This window comes from Vipera berus (assembly GCF_964194415.1).
Source record: "Vipera berus genome assembly, chromosome: 2".
In the NCBI taxonomy this organism is placed as follows: Eukaryota; Metazoa; Chordata; class Lepidosauria; order Squamata; family Viperidae; genus Vipera; species Vipera berus.
In genome coordinates, this window is record NC_138203.1 from 164,629,612 (window position 1) to 164,652,604 (window position 22,993).

Below are 22,993 nucleotides of genomic sequence, written 5' to 3' on the forward strand. Positions count from 1 at the left end.
AAGTGCTGGACCTAAAGTCTTACAGGTTTTGATGTACGGGTGAATCTCACTGCTGTAATTCAACTAATCGGAGATGTGGATTGTCCTTGCCACTTTGAGCAGGTCTTTAAAGGACAGATACCTTATGCAGATTATAATCGAAACTTTCCAGTAATCATATATTTTGTTCCTTTTCTTCTGAATGAAAATCGTTAATAGGATATTTTCAGCAGCGTTTTGATATTTTTTTCTGAGCAAACTGGAGAAAAAACTAGCTTTGATTCAGGTGCCTGGCACAGATGACAGAAGTGGGCTTCATGGTGGTGGTTAGTAAAGCTGGATAATTGTTCAAGACTGATTAGTTGCTTATTATCTGCTGACTTAGCTATCCACCACGTTCACTGAAAAAAATTCAGAAGGAATAGGCATGGTAGCCACACAAAGAGGAGCCAATACATTTGGTTGAATTTGTAATATTTTTTTTTCATATTATGTTTGTGATGTTACTATTTCCAGATATCCATTTTCTGTGTTTAATTGACGCCTATCTGGATGTAATATATTCTTACTAAACCAACAGTTACCGCATATTCTACTTTTATTTCACCTCTCAGTCTCATTTATTTCTTGTGTAATGAATTGTGGGAAATGTAGTTTTTCTGTGTAAAGGAAGTGAAATATATTCTCTTGATAAATTAGGGGGTGTCGGGATCTGTAGTAAACTCTTGGGCGTGGTGCATGTTGGGATCTGCAGTCATTTTGGAGGGAGGGCTGGCTGCAGAAAGATCTTCCCTCCTCCGGTTGTTCCCGGTGTGGGGAGGAGCCTGGTCGGTGAGTGGTTAGAAAAGGGGAGATGTAGGGGTGTGTTTTTTTGTTCTTTTGCCAGATTCCTAGATTTTCAGGAAGAACTGATGAGATTGAGAAGAAAATGTATTTCCCATCTTTCTTTTTCTTATGTGATTGGCTTCAGCTTGCCCCCCTCCCCAAACTATTCATTTTATCTGGGTTTAGGTAAGGCATTTTTCAGTTAATATTATTTTGTTTCCATCCTCAGTGGTTGTGCCAGCCTATGTATGGTATTGCTTTTGCTGTATATGGGATGATATTATTTTCTTACCTGCAAGCCTAGTGTCAGCTTTCAGAGAGGGAGGAAAACAAATAGGATGGCAATAGACCTCTGTGATTTAGGTCACAGCCTTTGGGGTCTGGTGATGCAGATACTGATCACTCTCTTGTCCATCCTTGTACCCCTTTGCTGACTTGCTTTCCATTGGCCCCCTTGCTCAAAGCAAGGAGTTGATGAAGACAGCAGCAGCCTTTCAAAATAATTCAGTTTGCTCTAGTTTTTCATCCCTAGAATGAAATATCTGAGGATGCTGCTCCATCCAAAAACATGTTGGTAGTGAAGAGAAGGATAATGCATAATTGGAGCATGCAGAGGAGCAGGAAAGCACAGAACAGCAATGGCAATCTTGGGCCCTGGCACAGCTGTCTATACATGCTTTTCATTTCTGTCAGACCTGCTTCCATCAATTCATTTGCTTCACTCTGGGTCCCAGTGATATTTATATTCAAAACTGGAACCCTGTGAAGTTTCTCTAGGCATTTTGTAAAATGCTGAAGCAATTACTTCTCTTGATGGGAAGATACTTGTCTAGGCACAAAGATGCCAGTCATGCCTCTGCACATCTTGCCCCAGCAATTTATCCCTCATCAAACATTTTTATTTCCCAGAATGTCTCATTCAGGAAGACTTCCGATGCAGCACTATCATTGCATCAACTGAGACTTGTCAATGGAAAAGTGTTTTCAGCTTTTCATTACTTCCAGCAGAAAGATTTTTATGGATAAATTGGCTGTGGAACTGATGGAAATTTAACAATTGATTTACAGTTTCCATGTGCACCTTGGATTTTTGCCATTTAAAAAAAAAGCTCTCTTCCCCCTTACTATTTCGTTGCAATGCTGTTTTATCTAGTCCCAGGTGTATGGTGAATCTAGTAATATAGAGTAACATTAGGAGAACTGTTATATAAATTATGGAGAGGGTGGAGTTTGCAATACTTGAGACATAGCACCATAACTATTTGAGCAGAAAAAAAATGCCTTTTGGGCCTTTCAGTAAAACTGGTTGGACCAGTCAGCAATCTTTTTGACCTGTTGACATTTCCTGATTATATTTCCTCAATCTTTCTGGAGGAGGAGTTGAGCTTTGCCACCTGTTGCATTCTGTTAGTGAAATTTCTCCCCTGAAGTTCCAGCAAGATATGATTCTGGAGCGATCAAACAGGTCTGTAGGGTTATTAATTTCTATTCAGTATAATGAAAAGAGTAGTAGTAGGTATTTCCTAGTGGTAGATGAAGTATTAAATCTAGTGTTTTCTGAAAGAGCAGGTAGAAACTATTTGGTGGCAACTGCTGTTCGGAGCCAGGGAACTTACTCATTGATAAGGAGAAGGAAATTGGATTGAAAAAATTACTGGAAGTGAAGAGATGTATGTTACATAGCTTCAGCACACTACCTTTTATGTTCTCATTTGTCACCTTCTAGCACCATTTTGTTCGGGGCTTGAAATTTCACTTTTAATTAGTTTAGCAGCAAAGGTTTAACTGGTTATTATGAGTTTATTTTAATTGTTGAGAACAAATTCTGTGAGTTGGGATCACTGTAAGTACACTGCTGCTTGTTATTTTGGTCTTATGTCTAGCTTTAAAGATATCATTATCTTCAAGCAGCGTAGGATAGTTTTGTATATGAACAACCTCTGTGGCAAAGGATTTAGACTTAACTTGGATAGAGCTTAATGAGTAGCCTTGGTCAAGTCATGTCTTTTATCCTGACCTACCTTGTGGAGGTTTTTGCCAATAAAATGGGAGATGGTATTAATGCTATCCTGAACTCCTTGGAAGAAAAGCAAAATAATAGACTGTAAGCTATTTTATTTTAATAAGATATTTAATAAGGTTTTAAATCTATATTATGTTAACCAGTTCATGATTAAAGAGAAAACTATTAACCACCAAAAATGCCTTAGTCATTTGGCAGTTCTGCTTTGTATGTGTCAGTTTCTCATATGCAATTTCCTCTAGCTCCACCAAGTATCCAAGTAACGTATTTCTTGAAAAGACCACAGCCTACTTAGTCTTGTTTCCAGTTCCACTGCAGAATTTCTCAGTTATCTGACATTCTGTCATGCTGTTGCAGCTCTTTCTATATTTCTTGTTTTTTCCTTGTTCTTCTCCCATAGACATGGGCAATTACCACTGTACTCAATTGTGTGTTCATTATCCCCATCCTTTTGTGTTTGACCTTATTTTTCCTTTCCAAGGTTCCAGGGAACCTCAGGCTGATGCCCATCTCAGCTCGTCCACGCCTGCAATGGGATGATTCTCTGAATCCCTTGAGGATTAGTGTGGGCAGTCTTCCAGTGCTGGCGTCCATGACCAAAGCAGCTGACCCCCGTTTCCGCCTGCGTTGGAAGGCCATTGTGGTGACCACTCTGGCCCTTGTCCTTGTGTTGCTTCTCCTTTGTTTCCAGCGTTCATCCCCTGTGAACAGGCCAGTTCCTCTCAATGCTCATACCTGGAGGTTCAGTGTTTTACCCAGTGAGAGGTATAATGACACTTACCCACTGTCACCACCCCAGCGGATCCCAGAAGGTGTGCGGTACCGTATTGGACTCATTGCTGACCTTGACACAAACTCCAAGGGTCCCAGTGAGCACACCTGGTTCAGCTACTTGAAGAAGGGCTATCTCACATTGTCAGCCAGCGGGGACCATGTCTCTGTTGAGTGGGATACAAAGGACCATATATTGGAATCTCACCTAGCCGAAAAAGGACGTGGCATGGAGCTTTCTGAACTGGTAGTCTTTAATGGTAAACTCTATGCTGTCGATGATCGAACCGGTGTGGTCTATCAGATTGATGACACGAAAGTAGTACCTTGGGTAATATTAACTGATGGAGATGGCACAGTTGGCAAAGGTGAGCTCAGGTTTAAGTTCTCAGTTTTATACTGGAAGGTTCCCTAACCTCTATGTAGTTCCTCAGTTTCTTAATGCCACAAGTAAACCTATGGCCAGCAGAAACCTTTAAGAATTCTCTAAATATCATGCCTCCTTTTTGAAGTTTACCCAATTTACTAACATTCTGTTACATTGTCTAGTAGAGGTAAAAGAACCATTTTTTTAAAAAAAAGTTTGTTCTGCCTTTTGGTCTAAAATCACCCCCCATCTTCAAACTTTTTAAAAAAGAAATATACTATAAAAGTAAGAAAAAAGTGAGAATATAACATTTGAAGTGCTTTTGATTTGGAATCGTTGGCTGTGTTTTTAATATATTCAAATAATATTGAAATGTTTATATTAAAGAATGTTACAGCACTGTTCGTGCAGCTGTAATGCTTTTTGCATTATCCACTTTGTAAAAAAAAAGTCAATGGGAACTTCTGTTTCCATTTTATATTACATGCATGGACACATCAATGGAAGAGTGCTATAGGATTTTATACTATATTATTTAGTATGTCTTGTTTCTCACACCTTTAACGATTCAGGACAGTTTATAGAAATACCATTAAAACTGCAAGAAGAAAAAGATGGAACAGTTTTCCAATATGATTTTTTTAAAAAAAACACTGATAAAAATGAAGTCTGTTGTAAAACATTGAAGAAATGTATTGAGCTGCTATAGGTATGTTTTATAAATTATTACCTGTGTCAAGATCATAACATTTTTATGTGCAGAACATGATGTAAATCAGCAGTTCTCAAACATTTCGGTCTTGGGACCCTTTTACAATTAGTCCTTGAGTTACATCTCTAATGGAGTCTGCCTATTATGGTTGTAAGTCATGATGGTTGTAAATTGGATTGGTCATGTGACCAACTCAAGCTTATGACCTTTTTTACAGGGGTCATTAAGCAAATGCCACAGTTAATTGAACCCATGATTTGCTATGGGCTGGATTTGTTGAAAACCAGAAATAAATGTCCATTTTCAGCAAAGCCATTGTAAAACCTGGTCATGTGACTGCAGGATACTACAAATGGCCATAAAAATGGCGCAATGGCCACCAGGGGGTGGGGGGAGGCAACTATCAAAATCTGGATTATAAATATACTCCACAGGTAGGTCTGTCATAACTTTGAATGGTCACTAAGTGACCAGACGTAAGTTGAGGGTTATTGTACATTCTTAAAATGATTGAGGACACCAAAGAGTTTTTGGTTTATGTAGGTTATATCTATTGTTATTTATTGTATTAGAAATCAAAACTGAGAATTTTTAAAATAATTTATTTGACCTCGCAGACCCCCTGAAAGGTTTTTCTTCACACTCGAAAGTTCTCAGAACCTGTGTTGTAAAGAAATAGAAGATATAGAAACAGCGTCAGATGATTTTGGAAAGTATGTTACACTTGTAACTTACATTGAGAGAACAAAGAGTTAGTAATATCAGAGGCTGTCTGGAAGCACCTGAAAAATGAGAGACAGGTTGGTAGTAGAGGAGGCAAGTTTATAATTCTTAAGGTAATTTGATCAAACTGTCTCAAAGGTGCTTTCTCCAAAAGGCAACTGGACCTTCTTGGTTTTATTGTTTGAAAATGTTTCACCTCTCATCCAAGAAGCTTCTTCAGTTTTAATTGACTGGTGGGGAAACATTTTTCAAACAAAAAACCAAGAAAGTCCTGTTGCCTTTTCGGGAAAAAAAAAACACTTTTGGGACAATTGTGACCTGGATGCTTGAGAATCTCCATAGACATTTGGTCAATCTGTATTTTACTCATGCTTAGAACAAAATCCTGAGAACTTTACTTTTTCTCCTAAGACCAGACAGATCCCAGATCCCTTTCAATCTACTGGGGAAACTGACGCCGGTCTTAAGGGGGGGGGGGTAGTTCAGGTTGGATAAGTGTTGCTTTACATTGTCTCACATTTCGTTCAGGATTTAAGGCAGAATGGTTGGCAGTAAAGGATGAGCACCTCTATGTGGGAGGCCTGGGCAAGGAGTGGACCACAACTACAGGAGAGGTGCTCAATCAAAATCCAGAATGGGTGAAAGTCATTGGCTACAAAGGTGACGTGGCTCATGAAAACTGGGTGGCCAATTACAATGCACTCCGGACTGCAGCTGGGATTAAATCACCAGGTGAGCAATAGACAGACTTCTGTTACAACATAGTAAACCTTTCAAGAGCTGAATAGTATGCATAATTCTGCTTCTAATTCTGTCTTTCTTGTAAAATGAAAGCTTATACATACTTAATTGTTGGAATTAAAAAGGCAAAGATGATTTGGATTTTGAGAATGAAAAGTATGTGTGTCCTTAGAGAAGGCAGAGTATAATGTCTATTCTTGTGCTGGCTATGATTTACCCAGATCAATACCTGTAAAAAATATCTATTGCCATCACTGTAATCTTATAATAGTCTGGTTCTTCTTCCTTGGAACTTTACCAGCTTTTGCTGTGTTGTTTTCCTGCTTGAGCAGGAACTTTCACTAGAAGACTTCCAAGATTCCTTCCAATTCTGTTATTCTGTAAGTCTTTCTGGTTATGCTTGAGGATGTCTATCTTGTTTATGCTTCTCAGGTTACTTGATACATGAATCTGCCTCTTGGAGTGAGAGACTGCAGCGTTGGTTCTTCTTGCCACGCCGTGCCAGCCATGGGCGCTACAATGAGCAGGAGGATGAGCATCGTGGAACCAACTTGCTTCTTAGTTCCACACCAGACTTCACTGATATCTCTGTGAGCCATATTGGTGATATCATTCCCACGCATGGCTTCTCCTCCTTCAAGTTTGTCCCTGACACTGATGATCAGATAATTGTGGCATTAAAATCTGAAGAGGATGCTGGACATGTGGCAACCTATATCACTGCCTTCATGCTGGATGGACGTTGCCTGTTACCTGAAACTCGCATTGGTTCTGTCAAATACGAGGGTATTGAGTTTATCTAATTAAAAGAAGTCATACTTTTAAGGAGATCACATAAGCTCCTGAGAGGTGGCAGAAGTTCTGTTCCTGTTTTATTAGTCTTAACTCTGCTTCTGCTGCAGAGCATTATGGGACATTGAAGTGTTTCTCTTGGCATAGTTTTCACCTCTAAAAAGGGAAAACTTTTGCAGTTGATGCTTGTTTCTGTGCTGACCCCTAGTGGTACAAAGTGTCTAGTACCTGTACAGCCTTTTTTTCTCTGTTCAGTTGCACCCTAGGATTTAGCCCATTCTCCTTTATTCAACCATGCTATTAATTTGGCAGAGCAAACCTAATGAATTGCCTTATTCTTCCCTCCTCCCTCCTGTCCCCTCACTATTCACACGTGCCTTTGCTGAGAAGAGAAAGTCTTCAAACCCAGTTATTCAGCAAAGATATTAGTCAAACATTTGCAAGGTTTCCCTTTGACTCTGCCTATTCCTGCAACAGTCATTTTAATCTTGTCTGCACAGGTACCTCTTTTTGATAGGAAATTGCAGGTGGGACTTTGGCCTGTAATCAGGAAACTTTGTGATAACAGCAGAAAAGCTGACGCCATAACGTGGAACTTTTTGGAACAAAAGGCTCATCATCTGTTTTGTAGGGTTTGGTTCTACCTTTATCTTTAAAGGCAAAGAGATCCCTTTTTGGTAATCATAACATTGAGATATCAAGCTTCATATATGTACTGGAGTGTTCAGGTCATAGTTTTCCATGATCATTCATTTTAAAAAAAATAGTTTTCAGTGTTAGGAAAGAAGATCTTATCAAAATATTGTAGCTGAAATCGGATTCTAAAGTTATTCCAGCTGCAGAATTTTAAGTACGGTATTCATCATTCCTCCCTTATGTGTAATAAAATAGGCAAGTGAGCTTCCATGCTTCCATGTCTCTTCCTCATTGTTGGACATTTTCTTGCAGCTTTATTTCAATCCTAGCACTGTATCTTATTTTTCAAATAAATTATCAACAGCTTTTATATTTTGAAAGTTACCTGAACTTACCTATATTTACCTATACTTTTTAATTACCTGAAATGAAACAAAAAAATATGTTGACAGTCATAACGTGCCAGCTTTTAAGCAGATAAGATAAAAATATATGTTTAAGAAACACAAATATTAAGGAACACTTTGTAGGAAGATGAGCTACAGAAACTCCAAATAAATGTAATGATTTTTTGGGTATGCCAAAATGTATATGGTTGAAGCCTATGCCATAAATGTGTGTGAATATAAAGGAGTGTGCTTTATACCAAACCTTTGCACTCATTGTGCTCAGTATTCCCTATTCTAACTGGTAATTCCCTTTAGAGACTGATGCTAGGCTAATTTGCATGCAAAATATGTGTTCTTACCGTTGAATGGCAGTTTCGCTTTCACGGAGCATTATATAAAATCAGATGCAATTCTAGTAAGAGATTTACATAGATGTTCCCCAAATGCTTCCACCCAATACTTTTGGTTTGTATCTTAGAGCATAAATCATAAAATGATGCACACTTAAGAAGGGTGGAATAGAAATAATATATTTTGAATATTGTGTGAAATTCAGAAAGGCTGATCACTAGATGGTGCTACTGTACTTATTTGTGACACAGCCATGACAAAGAGATCTGTCAACTTTCTTTGGAAGGATCAGAACGCTCTCTGGGTGCATGGCTAGCATCAAATATGTCAAGTCCAATCAGTGTTTGTGTGTGTCAAGTCCAATCAGTATTTAAGATTTAGATCATAAATTGTAAGAGTCCAAAACATATAAAAATAATAAATGTGTTTGGACACACAAAGCCAGATTTTGATAACTGCCTCCCATTTTTGTATTGAGAATATTGCCTATAAAGTTGAATTGGTTTTTGCTAGTAAGAGTTAAACTGGTTAAAAATGATTACTTAGTAACAATTTAAGGTTTTTTTTTCTTGGAGGCTCAGATATATTTAAATATGAGCTCACTAGAATCACCATTGTTCTTTGTTTGGCATGTCTTTGTTATTAAGTAGTTGATAACAAGAAGCAAAAATAATGATTTGAATTTTAGTTAGTAGGAATTTTTTGTGAGCAAAATGCCAGAACTCTGGAAAAATGCAAATATATTTCTGATTTCTAAGAGAAGGAGAAAAGGGTTTCATTCTTTTTCAAACACTTCGCAAAGGAACCTACATATTAGTTAATTTAAAACTCTGGCAGAAATACTCTCCAATTGTTAAACATCCTCACCTCTGCACAAATTAGCAAATTAAATTCATGGTAATTTTTTTTTTGAGGCTGTCTGCCTCTGTCCCATGGATGTTTGACTTTTCCTGCTGAATCAGCCAGCCCAAACTCAGTCAGCCAGCTAATCTACAAAACAGACTTCTGATTAATCTCCAAATTAAGCTCTTCGGCCATTGATTTAATCCCATCCTTGTATGTCCAAAATTATATTCTGTGTGATTTTGCTCAAAATTTTTAAATTTAAGTTCAGATTTATTTAAAGAAGTTCAGCAATCCAATTTTTCCACATGACTCTTACCATCTTTGTATGAACTGATTGGCAGGTTGCTCCCTCCTATGAACTCTCCACTCTGGTGCCCTCTAAATTTATTAAACCATCTCCCATGAGCTTCAGATAGCATGGCTAATGATAGTGTTGGCTTGGAAGTCATTTACAGTAGAGGGGACAAGTTTGGGAAAAGCTACTCCCAGTACTGTGCCAGCATTTTCCTCTCGGTAAATAACCTTATCTTATATATCCAGATACAGAATCAAGTTCCCTGTGGAAGTTTTATTTTTAAAAGATGATTATTATTTTTTAAAAAAAAGTTGGAAGTAGCGAATAACCAAATGTCCTAAGAGAGAGATTATCTTAAAATCTTGTTAATCAGATTTATTGCAAGGAAAAAGATTAGAGTATAGATTCTTGCGAATAGGATACGTATGTATGCCTTTATCAGTGTGTGTGTGTGTGTGTGTGTGTGTGTGTGTTAAGGTGCGTCCTTCATGCTTTTGATCCCTTTTCACTTCTCTCTAGTTTTACTGGGGAGTTAGCTAACCATTTAAGATATATGAACAGGATGTATTGGTTCTTGTTTTCAAATATCCTAGGTTCAGACAACCTGCTTGCCGGAATGGTTGGAGATAGGACACATATTTGTCAGATAGCAGAAGGAGTCTGATTCTTCCCAACCATGCCTTTCTGCCTTCTTTCCCCCACTTACCTTGGTGTGGTTTCTGGTTATGGGTTATATAGTACTTTTCTACCTTTATGGAGGAAAGTATCTTCTCCTAAATCCTTACCCTTGATACCAACTTGTAAGAGAGATAGGGCTCCCTCAGAATCTGAGTAATTTACCCATAAATGGCATGGCATGATGCTGATAAGACAGAAAATATAGTGAACTCTAGCATCACTCCTGTTCTTGGTAACTCTGATGCGTGTAGCCAGTATTTATTTGTTTCTTTCTTTGTTTATTGAGAGCGCATTGCTGAAAAAAGAGAATAGAAAAAAAGAAAAAAATACACATGAATAAATGGCATTTATAAGCATTATAAGACTAGATTATATTTTTCAATATTTAATTAGTTTTAAATAATTGAATATATTTTTTAAAAAACACATCATTGTTAAAACCAAGTAATGTATAAATAGCAATAGCAATCAGTAGAATATAGATCATAGAATGAATTAGGAACTGTAATAATGTCTGCCTGAGCAGTTGAAGATCTATTTGAAGGTTAAAATATTAAGACTTTATGTTAAGAGAAAACCAAATTTGGATATGGTATAAGCCTCCATGTAGAATTACAGTTCAGAAATGATTTCCAAATTGAATTGAATTCAGTATCAGATTTACTTTTAAGCTAGGATGTTACTTTGGACACTGAAGCAGACCGCCACAAGTTAATTAGCATTCTTCAGAAGGTAGTGTACATATTTTGCATAAAGACTCATAAAGTATTCTTGTAATAATTACTTATATGCAAAACTAAGTACACTTTGTGGGAATATAAAATTTAGTAATATTTACTTTTTAAAAAATTACAAGTTTGAGAGAAAATTTAGCTTTTTTTATTCTATTGTAAGTCATTTCCCTAAATTGCCACCAAATGTGGAAAAATAAACCAATTTGGCTGTTACCTTTCTAACATTTTTTAGAAAATGAATGGTCTGTTTTAGCAACTAATATTGGAGTAATAAATGTCCATTTATTTATTTTCTTAGTAATGACATAAAAGTTTGTAGTCTGCATTCAGTACAGAAATAGTAAATCTTGGCAACTTTAAGACATGGACTTCAACTCCCAGAATTCCCCAGCCAACACAGCTTTAACTTCAGAATTTCCTCAGCACAATTTCAACTTCAGCTCCCAGAATTCCCCTGGTCCACATATCTTAAAGTTGCCAAGATTGAGAAACACTATTTAATCATTTCTGTTTTTATAAACCCAGATGAAATCTTTTGATGAGAAAAGAAGTTCTTGACACTGTTGAATCTAATTGATTATCCAGGATAATCTCTTGTTTCTTTAGCAGTAAGTAAGTTTCAGTTTGACTTGTTGCCATTTTCAAAATATTTCTTTTGACAAAAATCCACTACTCTGTCTCCTTTGGAGGAGATGAAAACAAATAATCCATCTTATGATTTAAAAGTCAATGTTATTAAAAATAAGAAAAAGAATGAGTTAATAGAATTTTATTTCACCTTGTCAAATGCACATAAAGCATTTGTCAAATGCACATAAAGCATTATGCACCTTATGCACCTTGTCAAATGCACATAAAGCATTATGCACATAAATGCACATAAACAGTTACAGTAATCCTGTATTTTGGCTTTAGGTGATCATATTACAATTGGATGGACTAAGCTATTTACTGCCAGTAAGATAAAAAATAGTGCTCAAACAGCAATCTCTCATAGAATGTTGAGGAGATTGAAACAATTAGGCAACATTTAAAATAATGCATATTATAAAATAAGGAAAATCGATTGCAAATTAGTGCTTATAATTTTACCTCAATCAGAGGAATTTTTCCCATTTCACTTGTCCAGCTTATTTGTCCTGAAATTGTAGAAATAAAGATAAAATAAAGATGAAAAGGTAAAAGATTAAATGAAGGTCTTTGAGTCAAGTTTTAATTCTGGTGATAAAACGTTATGTTTTGTTAATAACATGGGCATAACATGAGCTGATATGAGAATGATTGATTTTTCATTGGTTTTCTAGGTTGTAAAACTTTTTCTAGTCTATAGTCCTGATACTTCGTGGTACTCTCTCACTTATGTACTAATCAGGACCAACTCTGCTTAGCTTTTTAAGTATCAGCCAGAGTTAGCTAGGACCATCGGGACACATTTTTTCTGCACCATGCAGACCCTGCAACTCGCATCTCACAGGGCAACGGAGAAGTAAGCAAAATGTCTATGGAGATTTTCAGTCATCCAGTTATGGTTGTCCCAAACTGAAGAAGCTTCTTGGATGAGAAACGAAACGTCTTCAAGGAAAAAACAAAGTCCAGTTGCCTTTTGAAAAAGCACCTTTGAGAAGTAAGTAATATCTGAATTAAAGTACTTACTTTAAGATTAGCTATTCACTTGGCCAAATGAAAAAGCTAAGGCTCTGAGATCTGGAATGAAATTCGAAAAATATTAAGCAACTTCTTTTCCTTTTTTCCATCTGTTCCTATCCGAAATTTGCTTTGCAATATAATATCTAGAGTGGGACGCGGTGGCTCAGTGGGTTAGGACGCTGAGCTTGTCGATCAGAAGGTCGGCAGTTTGGTGGGTCGAATCCCGAGTGCCGCGTAACAGAGTGAGCGCCTGTTACTCGTCCCAGCTTCTGCCAACCTAGCAGTTCGAAAGCATGGAAAAATGCAAGTAGAAAAATAGGGACCATGACAGTGGGAAGGTAACAGCGTTCCGTGCGCCTTTGGCGTCCGGTCATGCCGGCCACATGACCACGGAGACGTCCTCGGACAAGCGCTGGCTCTTCGGCTTTGAAACGGAGATGAGCACCGGCCCCTAGAGTCGGAAACGACTAGCACGCATGTGCGGGGGAACCCTTACCTTTTACCTTTATAACATCTAGGATTGACTATTATATATTTGCATATTATATAATACACACACACACACCTACACACCTGTCCTGGGCATGATATTATGAAATACACATCAAAGCTTATTTTGGGGTGAAGGACCCATAAGTAATAAATACTAATTAAATGAATTCAAGGAGTTCTGATTTCAAATATAGCAGCATATACAGTGGTGCTTAACAGTTTGTGAACCCTTTCAAATTTTCAGAATTTGTACATGAATATGACTTAAAATGTGGTCTTTTCTTCACACATCCCAAAATTAGATAAAACCCAATTAAATAAGTAAGTTAAAATATTAGTCTTATTTATTTATTTATTTATTGAGGAAAATGATCTAAAGCTGCACATTTGTGTGCGTCCAATGTATGAACTAGGGTTATATGTTCATTTTCAGATGTTTCAGTGAGATGATGATCAGTTTTTTAAAGAACAAATCTAGGCATTCGCTATCAAAATCTGGTCTTCACAGCATAGGCTTGTGGCAGTATGTCATAGCTCAAACAAAAACCAGTTGACGTTCACCAGGCTGGAATAGGTTACAAAATGATTTCCAAAGAGTTTGGACTTCTTCAGTCCACTGCCATGCAGATTGTGTACAAATGGAGGCAATTCAACCCCATTATTATCCTCCCCAAGAGTGGTTGACCAACTAAGTTCCCACTAAGAGCAAGGTGTGTAATACTCCAGGAAGACTCAGAATCCTGGGTAAGGTTTAAGGAATTAAACAAGGGTCTCTCTTACATTGGCAAACGTCTGTATTCATGAGACCACCACTGAACAAGAATGGCGTGCACAACAGGGTTACAAGGAGAAATGCTCCAAAAAAGCATTGTTGCCCATCCACAGTTTGTAAAAGACCACATCAATAAGCCACAAGGCTATCAGAAGAATGTGGGTGGAGGAGAGCAAAATAGAACTTTTGGGCTTGAATTAAAAATGTTATGTTTGGCAAAAAGATAAACACTGCATTCTAGCATAAAAACCCTATCTCATTTGTGAACGGAAGTGTTGATTGTTCCATGGTTCAGGCCTGCTTTGCTGCCTCTGTATCAGAATGGCTTTTCATCACTTATTATACAAATCCTGAATTGTACCAGCAAATTCTACAGGAAATATCAGGATATCTGTCCGTGGATTGAAGCTCAAGAGAAAGTGGGTGATGCAGCAAGACCATGACCCAAAACACACAAGTTGTATGACCGAAGAATGAATAAAATAGAAGAAAGTTAATGTTTTGGAATGGCCAAGTCAAACTCCTGATGTTAATCCTATAGAAATGTGATAGAAGGACCTGAAGTGGACAAATCATGTGAGGAACTCCACCAACATCCCTGATTTGAAGCTGTTTTGCAAAAAGGAATGAGTTAAAATTCCTCCAAGCTGATGCAAAGTACTGAACAACAGTTATTGGAAACTTAGCTATTTGGCAATTTTGGCCAATTATTGAAAGCAAAAGTTCACATACTTTTCCCAAAGACATGTAAATGTAGTTTTGGATTATTTTCCTCGCTAAATGAACAAATATGTTTTGGACTCACTTGTTTAATTAGATTTCTTTATCTACTATAGGACTTTTATAGCAAACAGGTCACTTTTTGGTCATATTTGTGATTTCTAAACTTTCTCTGTGTGTACTTCATGACTATATTCAGTAAAAGAAGAGTGTTCACCTAGAAGCACCAATGATACTGGTTAGTATAGCCATCACAGAGAAAATTTGGTCATAATTCAAAATTTGGCTCTTCCTGGAAGAGCAGGTGATATCTGTGGCTAAGAGGGCCTCAACACACCTCTGGGTTATGTGCCAATTGTCCCCATTCCCATTCATGGATCTGGATGCTCTGGTCACCATCACTCACCCTTGTGACCTTCCTTTTGGACTACTGCAAAGGGATCTATGTGAGGCTGTCCTTGAGGAGCATTCAGAAGCTTCAGCTGGTACAGAATGAGGCTACACAGGATGTAAATAGTTACAGTTATTTGGCACATGAACAGCCACTTTTTCTGGGGTTGCCAGTATGTTTCTAGGTGCAATTCAAGGTGCTAGTTTTTATCCTTAAAGCCCGTTATGGCTTGGACGAGGATACTTGAGGGGCTGTCTTCTTCCAATTGTTTTTATCCTTACAATCCAGTATGGCAGAATGGGCGTGCTCTTTGCTTCCTGTCAACCAAGCAACATCAGCTGGCAGGCACCAGGAAGTCTGCCATTTTGGAACATCCTCTCTCTGAAATTAAGCTGACCCTGATCCTGCTGGCCTTCCCGAAGACCTTGAAAACCTGGCTATGTGCCCAGGCCAGGAGTCCTGAGGGTGAGAAGGGCCCCATTTCCTGGCTATGTTGACACAGACGGATTATTAAACTATTGGCTGCTATTTGTATTATGTTTTAACTCTTTTAATTGTTTTTATGATTGTTCATTGTCCAGAGTCAGTGAATTGATTCAACATAAATCATAATAGCATACTAATAAAAGCAATGAATATAAATCATAAGATACAAACAACAAAGTTATAGTCATAAGGAAATGGATAATAGGAAAGATGAGAAGGATATAACCCTACTGGGTGGTTTGACATTCCAGGGCATAGTGTTGTGGCAATTAGTTGTTTAGCAGAGTGATAGCATGGGGGGAAAACTGAATGAATGAATGAATGATGGAGGGCAATGAAAGATAAATTTCATTAGTTTCTAATCTGAGTATTAAGTGATTAATAAGTGACTATGAATATATGTTCTCCATTTGTGTGACCTTTTATAAAGGGCCACTTTGACCTGCTGCAATGGCAGAGTAAACAACCCTTATCAGTTTTGTTTGAAAGATAACAAGAAAAAGTTGCTATCACAGTTGCAAGTAAATGTCCTCTTTCAGATGTTTTGGCTACCAACCTCCTTGAAACCATTTCTGGAGAGGAGCAATGCAGAAATCTGGTAAAATACTTTAGATAGGTCAGGGGATCTCCTATCTTTCCATGAGTAGTCATTTTAACACATGCAGTGCAGTTTACACTAAAGATTCCCTGTGCGTCAAATATCTTGTTCTTCTTTTGTGGAATTCCTGCCTTTCTTCAGGATACCCTAGTTTGGAGGCCATAGTGCATGAAAAGATAGCACTAGAGAGGGGCATAGTATTACAGGATACATTGAAGTTTGACCACTACAAATCATATATCATCACTAGAAGTCTATATCACAATTCAAACTTGTCATTAACTTCTACTGTAGTAAGGTAAAGGTAAAGGTAAAGGTTCCCCTGCACATGCGTGCTAGTCGTTTCCGACTCTAGGGGCCGGTGCTCATCTCCGTTTCAAAGCCGAAGAGCCAGCGCTTGTCCGAGGACGTCTCTGTGGTCATGTGGCCGGCATGACTAGACGCCAAAGGCGCACGTAACGCTGTTACCTTCCCACCATAGTGGTCCCTATTTTTCTACTTGCATTTTTACGTGCTTTCAAACTGCTAGGTTGGCAGAAGCTGGGACGAGTAACAGGCACTCACTCTGTTACGCGGCACTCGGGATTCGACCCGCGAAACTGCCGACCTTCCGATCGACAAGCTCAGCGTCCTAACCCTCTGAGCCACCGCGTCCCTTATTCTACTGTAGTACTCCATTAAGTAATCTTTTATAATTTAACTTCCTCCAATCTGAAATTTTTCCAATACGTCTGGTAGACCCTAAGTTATGTACTAAGAAGAAGCAAAATATTCTAGAACAGAGGTGTCAAACTCACAATGGCATGTGATGTGTTGTGACTTATCGTGATTTTTTTTCCGTTGCCAGCAATGGGGTGGGCGTGGTTTCGGCATGACGCATCCGGCCTGTGGGCTGGCAGTTTGACACCCCTGTTCTAGAAGAAAGAAATCAATGTAAAGTGAATATAATTTTTCTCCATTTTTTCAGTAATCTTTACATCAATTAGTAATGTGCACAGTGCTGATGGGAGAAAATAAACATATTTTCACATTATTCACATCATACCTCATATTCAGGTGCTACACTGCCTTTACAAGCTGCATTTGGTTGTAACTTAGATGTTTATGCCTACAGTGAATCTTATTTACCTTAGACTGGGACTCAGGTATGGGATAAGAACATTTCAATTTGAAAAGCTCTACATTGTCACCACTATTCATTTGTACATGTAGCATTCCTAATGTTACAAAAGGCTGCGGGGTTCTTTCACCATTTTAATGAAATCTAAATTTTCTAAGATGGCTCCATATTTGCAGTGGTAAAAACAATGGCTACCATTTTGCTAACGGAAGCCTTCTTATCACCTAGGCTACAATATAATCTGTAGAACAGAAAGATTCTTGCTCACCTTATATATGAACACATACTCACACACGCTAGTTATAAACTCACCCAGTCCTTACCAGATTAAGAGATGGTATCTACAAGTTGTTACATGAAAGATTATATAGAACTGACGCTTAATTGATGATCTATAAAAGTAACTTCTTTGATGTTCTTCCACTTCTGTTCTGCTCAGAGGCTTGTCAGAACTAATGCTGCAACTTCCCAGTGCTTCTGTTCATGAATAAAAATAGTTGAAAATAAAAGTCCATTCTCCGCCCCATACCCATACTCCTTCTCTAATTCACATATATTACATTATTGGCATGTGCCACATAAAATTAGGTTTTGACCATAGCTCCTTGTCACTGAATATTTCCTGTATCTATAAACCCAAGTATTTATATTAATAGGAAGAACTACAATTGTATATGATTGAGCCATGGTGGTGCAGTGATTAGAATGCAATATTGCAGGCTAATTCTGCTGACTGCCAGCAGTTTGGCAATTCGATTCTCACCGGCTCAAGGTTGACTCAGCCTTCCACCCTTCCTGGATCGGTAAAATGAGGACCCAGATTGTTGGGGACAATATGCTGACTCTGTAAACCACTTAGGGCTGTAAACCACCACAAAATGGTATATAAATCTAAATGCTATTGGTGGTGCTATTGCTAGTGTATTTATAGGAAGAAAGCATGATTGTACATCTCATTCTGATTAGCATAGATACTAAAAATGATATCTTTTTAAAATCAGTATGACCTTAATTCAGGCATGTGTTGGCAATTAGCTCATGCATGAAGGGATGTGGAGTAAATGGGAAGCTATTTCCTTTTACCCCTTCATGGATTACTGCCTTGTCGTGGCGAAGGGGCTTGCGTAATTCAATGAAGCTATGAGCTATGCCGTGCAGGGCCACCCAAGACGGACAGGTCATAGCCGACAGTTCTGACAAAACGTGATCCACTGGAGAAGGAAATGGCAACCCACTCCAGTATCTTTGCCATGAAAACCCTATGGACAGTACCAAAAGGCAAAACGATATGACGCTGGAAGATGAGCCCCTCAGGTCGGAAGGCGTCCAATATGCTACTGGGGAAGAGCAGAGGGCTAGTACTAGTAGCACCAGAAAGAATGAAGCGACTGGGCCAAAGCCGAAAGGATGCTCAGCTGTGGATGTGTCTAGTGGTGAAAGGAAAGTCCGATGCTGTAAAGACTTTTTCTCCATAGGAACCTGGAATGTAAGATCCATGAATCAAGGAAAGCTGGACGTGGTCAAACAAGAGATGACAAGACTGAACATCGACATCTTAGGTATCAGCAAATTAAAATGGACAGGAATGGGTGAATTTAATTCAGATGACCATCAGGTATACTACTGCGGGGAAGAATCCCTCAGAAGAAATGGAGTAGCTTTCATAGTCAATAAAAGAGTAGGAAAAGCAATACTGGGATACAATCCTCAAAATGACAGAATGATCTCAGTTTGAATCCAAGGTAAACCATTCAATATCACAGTACTCCAAGTCTATGCCCCAACCACCAGTGCTGAAGAGGATGAAATTGACCGGTTCTATGAAGCCCTAAAGCACCTTATAGAACTAACACCAAAAAATGATGTCCTTATCATCATGGGGGATTGGAATGCTAAAGTAGGAAGCCAAAAGATAACCAGAATAACAGGCAAGTTTGGCCTTGGAGTACAAAATGAAGCAGGGCACAGGCTGATAGAATTTTGTCAAGAGAATACGATGGTCATAGCAAACACTCTTTTCCAACAACCCAAGAGACGGCTCTACACATGGACATCACCAGACGGCCAACACAGAAATCAGATTGACTATATGCTCTGCAGCCAAAGATGGAGAAGCTCTATACAGTCAGTAAAAACACGACCAGGAGCTGACAACACTGGAGCTTTGGTATTGAGAATGAGTGTGTGTGTATGCATATATTTATCACACACACACATGCAAAGACAAACTCCTAAAAACTTCAACCTCTCAGCAACTTCAGTTGCTGCTAAGTAGGTCTTGGCATGTTTGCCTTTTCCTTTTTTTGCAAGCATACAATTAAAATATGCTGCATCATTTATTACCCTATTTACTTTATCAAGTCACCATGACTTCATGGACATGGCGTAATTTTATTGGTGGCAATAATGTACAGAAATAGTTTACCATTAATTTCTTCTTTTCAGTTTCCTTCTTTTTTATAATTTCCCAGTGTAGCCTACAATCTTGGTTATTTCATGGCCTTTCTCATCCACATATTAAGCAGTCCTAATTCTTCTATACAGTCAGTAAAAACAAGACCAGGAGCTAACTGTGGCTCAGACTACGAGCTTCTCATTGCAAAGTTTAGACTTAAACTGAAGAAAGTAGGGAAAAGCACTAGGCCACTCAGGTATGAATTAAATCATATACCTGTTGAATATACAGTAGAGGTGACAAATAGATTTAAAGAATTACAGTAGATCTGATAGAGTGCCTGAAGAACTATGGACAGAGGTTCGCAACATTGTACAACAGGTAGCAACCAAAACCATCCCAAAGAAAAAGAAATGCAAGAAAGCAAAATGGCTGTCTGAGGAAGCTTTGCAAATAGCTGACGAAAGGAGGGAAGCGAAAGGCAAGGGAGAAAAAGAAAGATACGCTCAATTGAATCCAGAATTCCAGAGAATAGCTAGAAGACATAAGAATGCCTTCTTAAATGAACAGTGCAAAGAAATAGAAGAAAACAATAGAATAGGGAGGATCCGAGATCTTTTCAAGAAAATTGGAGAACTATACAAGAATGAGCTTAACGTCCCTGATAATCACAATGAGGTGGCCACTGACCACGAATGAGACATCCTAGAATGTGAAGTGAAGTGGGCCTTAGAAAAGCTGAGCAACAACAAAGCTAGTGGAGGTGACAGTATTCCAGCTGAGCTATTCAAAATCTTAAGACGATGCAGTAAAAGTGCTACATTCAATTTGTCAGCAAATTTGGAAAACTCAACAGTGGCCACAGGATTGGAAAAGATCAGTTTACATTCCAATTCCAAAGAAAGGCAGTGCCAAAGAATGTTCAAACTATCGCACCATCGCACTCATTTCTCATGCTAGTAAAGTTATGCTTAAAATCCTACAAGCTAGACTCCAGCAGTATGTGGATCGAGAACTACCAGAAGTACAGGCAGGATTTCGAAGAGGCAGAGGAACTAGAGATCAAATTGCCAACATACGCTGGATCACGGAGAAAGCTAGAGAGTTCCAGAAAAACATCTGCTTCATTGACTATGCTTAAGCCTTTGATTGTGTGGATCATAACAAACTGTGGCAAGTCCTTCGGGAAAGGGCGGTATATACATGTAATAAAATAAATAAATAAATAAATAAATAAGTTCTTAAAGAGATGGGCGTACCAGACCATCTTATTTGTCTCTTGAGAAACCTATATGTGAGCCAAGAAGCAACAGTGAGAACTGGACACGGAACCACTGATTGGTTCAAAATTGGGAAAGGAGTCCGGCAAGGCTGTATACTGTCGCGCTGCCTATTTAACTTATATGCAGAGCACATCATTAGGCAGGGGTTGATGAATCAAAAGTTGGAATTAAGATTGCCGGAAGAAATGTCAACAACCTAAGATATGCAGATGATACCACTCTAATGGCAGAAAGTGAAGAAGAACTAAAGAGCCTCTTGTTGCGGATGAAGAAGGAGAGTGCAAAAGTTGGGTTGAAACTAAACATTAAGAAAACCAAGATCATGGCATCCAGCCCTCTCAATTCCTGGCAAATAGATGGGGAAGAAATGGAGGTAGTGACAGATTTTATTTTCCTGGGCTCCAAGATCACTGCAGATGGGGACTGTAGCCAAGAAATTAAAACATGCTTGCTCTTTTAATGGCAAATCTAGACAGCACACTAAAAAGCAGAGACATCACCCTGTCAACAAAAGTGTGTATAGTCAACGCTATGGTCTTCCCAGTTGCAATGTATGGCAGTGAAAGTTGGACCATAAGAAAGGCTGAGCACCAAAGAATTGAGGCCTTTGAACTATGGTGCTGGAGAAGACTCCTGCGAGTCCCTTGGACTGCAAGGCGATCAAACCGGTCAGTCCGAGAGGAGATCAACCCTGACTGCTCTTTAGAAGGCCAGATCCTGAAGCTAAAACTCAAATACTTTGGCCACCTAATGAGAAGGAAGGACTCACTGGAGAAGAGCCTAATGCTGGGAAAGATTGAGGGCAAGAGAAGAAGGGGACGACAGAGAATGAGGTGGCTGGATGGAGTCACTGAAGCAGTAGGCATGAACTTAAATGGACTTCAGAAGATGGTAGAGGACAGGAAGGCCTGGAGGAACGTTGTCCATAGGGTCGCAATGGGTTGGACACGACTTCGCAGCTAACAACAACAACAAATTTCCTTTTAACCCTCCTGGGCAGCAACATATTCACTATTTGATAAGGTCATATATTATTTTAATTAGAGCTCATTATGACAAAAGTTGAAAAAACTTCTCTAAAGGAACTATTTGTTCCCCCCAAAGTAATACTGGGTCTTTTTTTGCCTCCAAAAGAGGCATCAGGTCTTATTTTCGGGGGGGGGGGTCTTTTTTACTCACCTCCAGCACTGACAGCCCTGTCCAGCTGGTCCATGTCTGCAGCCAAAGGAGCAGATTCATTCTGCAGCTGCAGTCTGGTTTGCATTTCCCACTCAGGCCTTTCTGGAAGGACTATGCAGCCGAGGACTGAGTTATGGATTCATCCATAGCTCAATTCTCAGCTGCAGTGGCCTTTCCAGAAATGCAGGCCTGGCTGCAGATAAGGCCTCAGAAGAAGAAGTGGGCCAGCAAGGAGAGGCCTGGCTGCAAGGTGAGTAGGTGCGGGGCTCATGAGCCACCTCCACATCCCCACCCCGCCCTAGCTTCATTTTTAGGTGTGTGCCTCACCCCAAAACTAGGGCTTATTTGGGGGATAGGGCTTATATTAGGCCCACCCCCAAAAATCAAGCTAGGGCTTATTTTCGGGGCATGTCTTACTTTCAGGGAAACAGGATAGTAGCAGCCATTTTGTGAACCGTTTCTTCCAGGTCTCATCCAAAAGCAAAAAGACTCATTGAGTTTAATACCATTCATCTTTATTTGAGAGATCTGCTTAAATAGACACATAGTGCTTATTTATTTTATATTCAACTTTTTTCCATTGTGACATTCATAGGAATTTATTCAGCCACACTTGTGCTCTTGACCAGGGGTCCCCAAACTTGGCAATGTTAAGACTTCTAGATTTCAACTCCCAGAATTCCTCAGCCAGCCATGCTCTTGACAATTCATTTCAGCAGAAAGCAAGATTATTCAGCTTTTCTTTTAACAAAATTGACTGAAAGCAGATTGGAAAAAGTTATAGAAATCTCTGCAATTGGATTGTTTTCACTTTAGAATCCAAATTAGCTTCCATGTTGCTAGGGTGGAGACTTTCTTAGTCTTTTACTTAAGAGTTCTGTATGATCTGCTGAACAAGGCTATTCTCTCAGCTGATCTGAGGAATGTCCTGTGCTCAGCAGATGAATCTCTCAGAGAATCTAAAGTTACCATTAAAGCTATTGACCTATTCATACATCACATGCTCTCAAACCATGTCCTAGGATGCTGTCCTCCATTTGCATATATG

The 22,993-nt window shown here is 38.8% G+C and overlaps 1 protein-coding gene across 2 annotated transcripts; it reads left to right on the forward strand.

Moving 5' to 3' along the window:
* Positions 1-717: 717 nt before the first annotated feature.
* On the forward strand, positions 718-15,461 carry CANT1 (calcium activated nucleotidase 1; the record flags this gene model as incomplete). Of its 2 annotated transcripts, XR_014025642.1 has the most annotated exons (7): positions 2,179-2,269; positions 3,309-3,966; positions 5,929-6,132; positions 6,574-6,927; positions 11,388-11,470; positions 12,167-12,486; positions 15,173-15,461. XR_014025642.1 is itself a non-coding variant. In XM_081321435.1 (4 exons), the coding sequence occupies 4 exons, from the start codon at positions 718-720 to the stop codon at positions 6,942-6,944; spliced, it is 1,326 nt and encodes a 441-aa protein (XP_081177561.1). In that variant the 3' UTR covers positions 6,945-9,266. The 2 variants fall into 2 exon arrangements, 1 of the variants encoding a protein (XP_081177561.1); XM_081321435.1 differs by lacking the exons at positions 2,179-2,269; positions 11,388-11,470; positions 12,167-12,486; positions 15,173-15,461 and adding an exon at positions 718-810 and having other exon boundaries at positions 6,574-9,266.
* Positions 15,462-22,993: the final 7,532 nt, after the last annotated feature.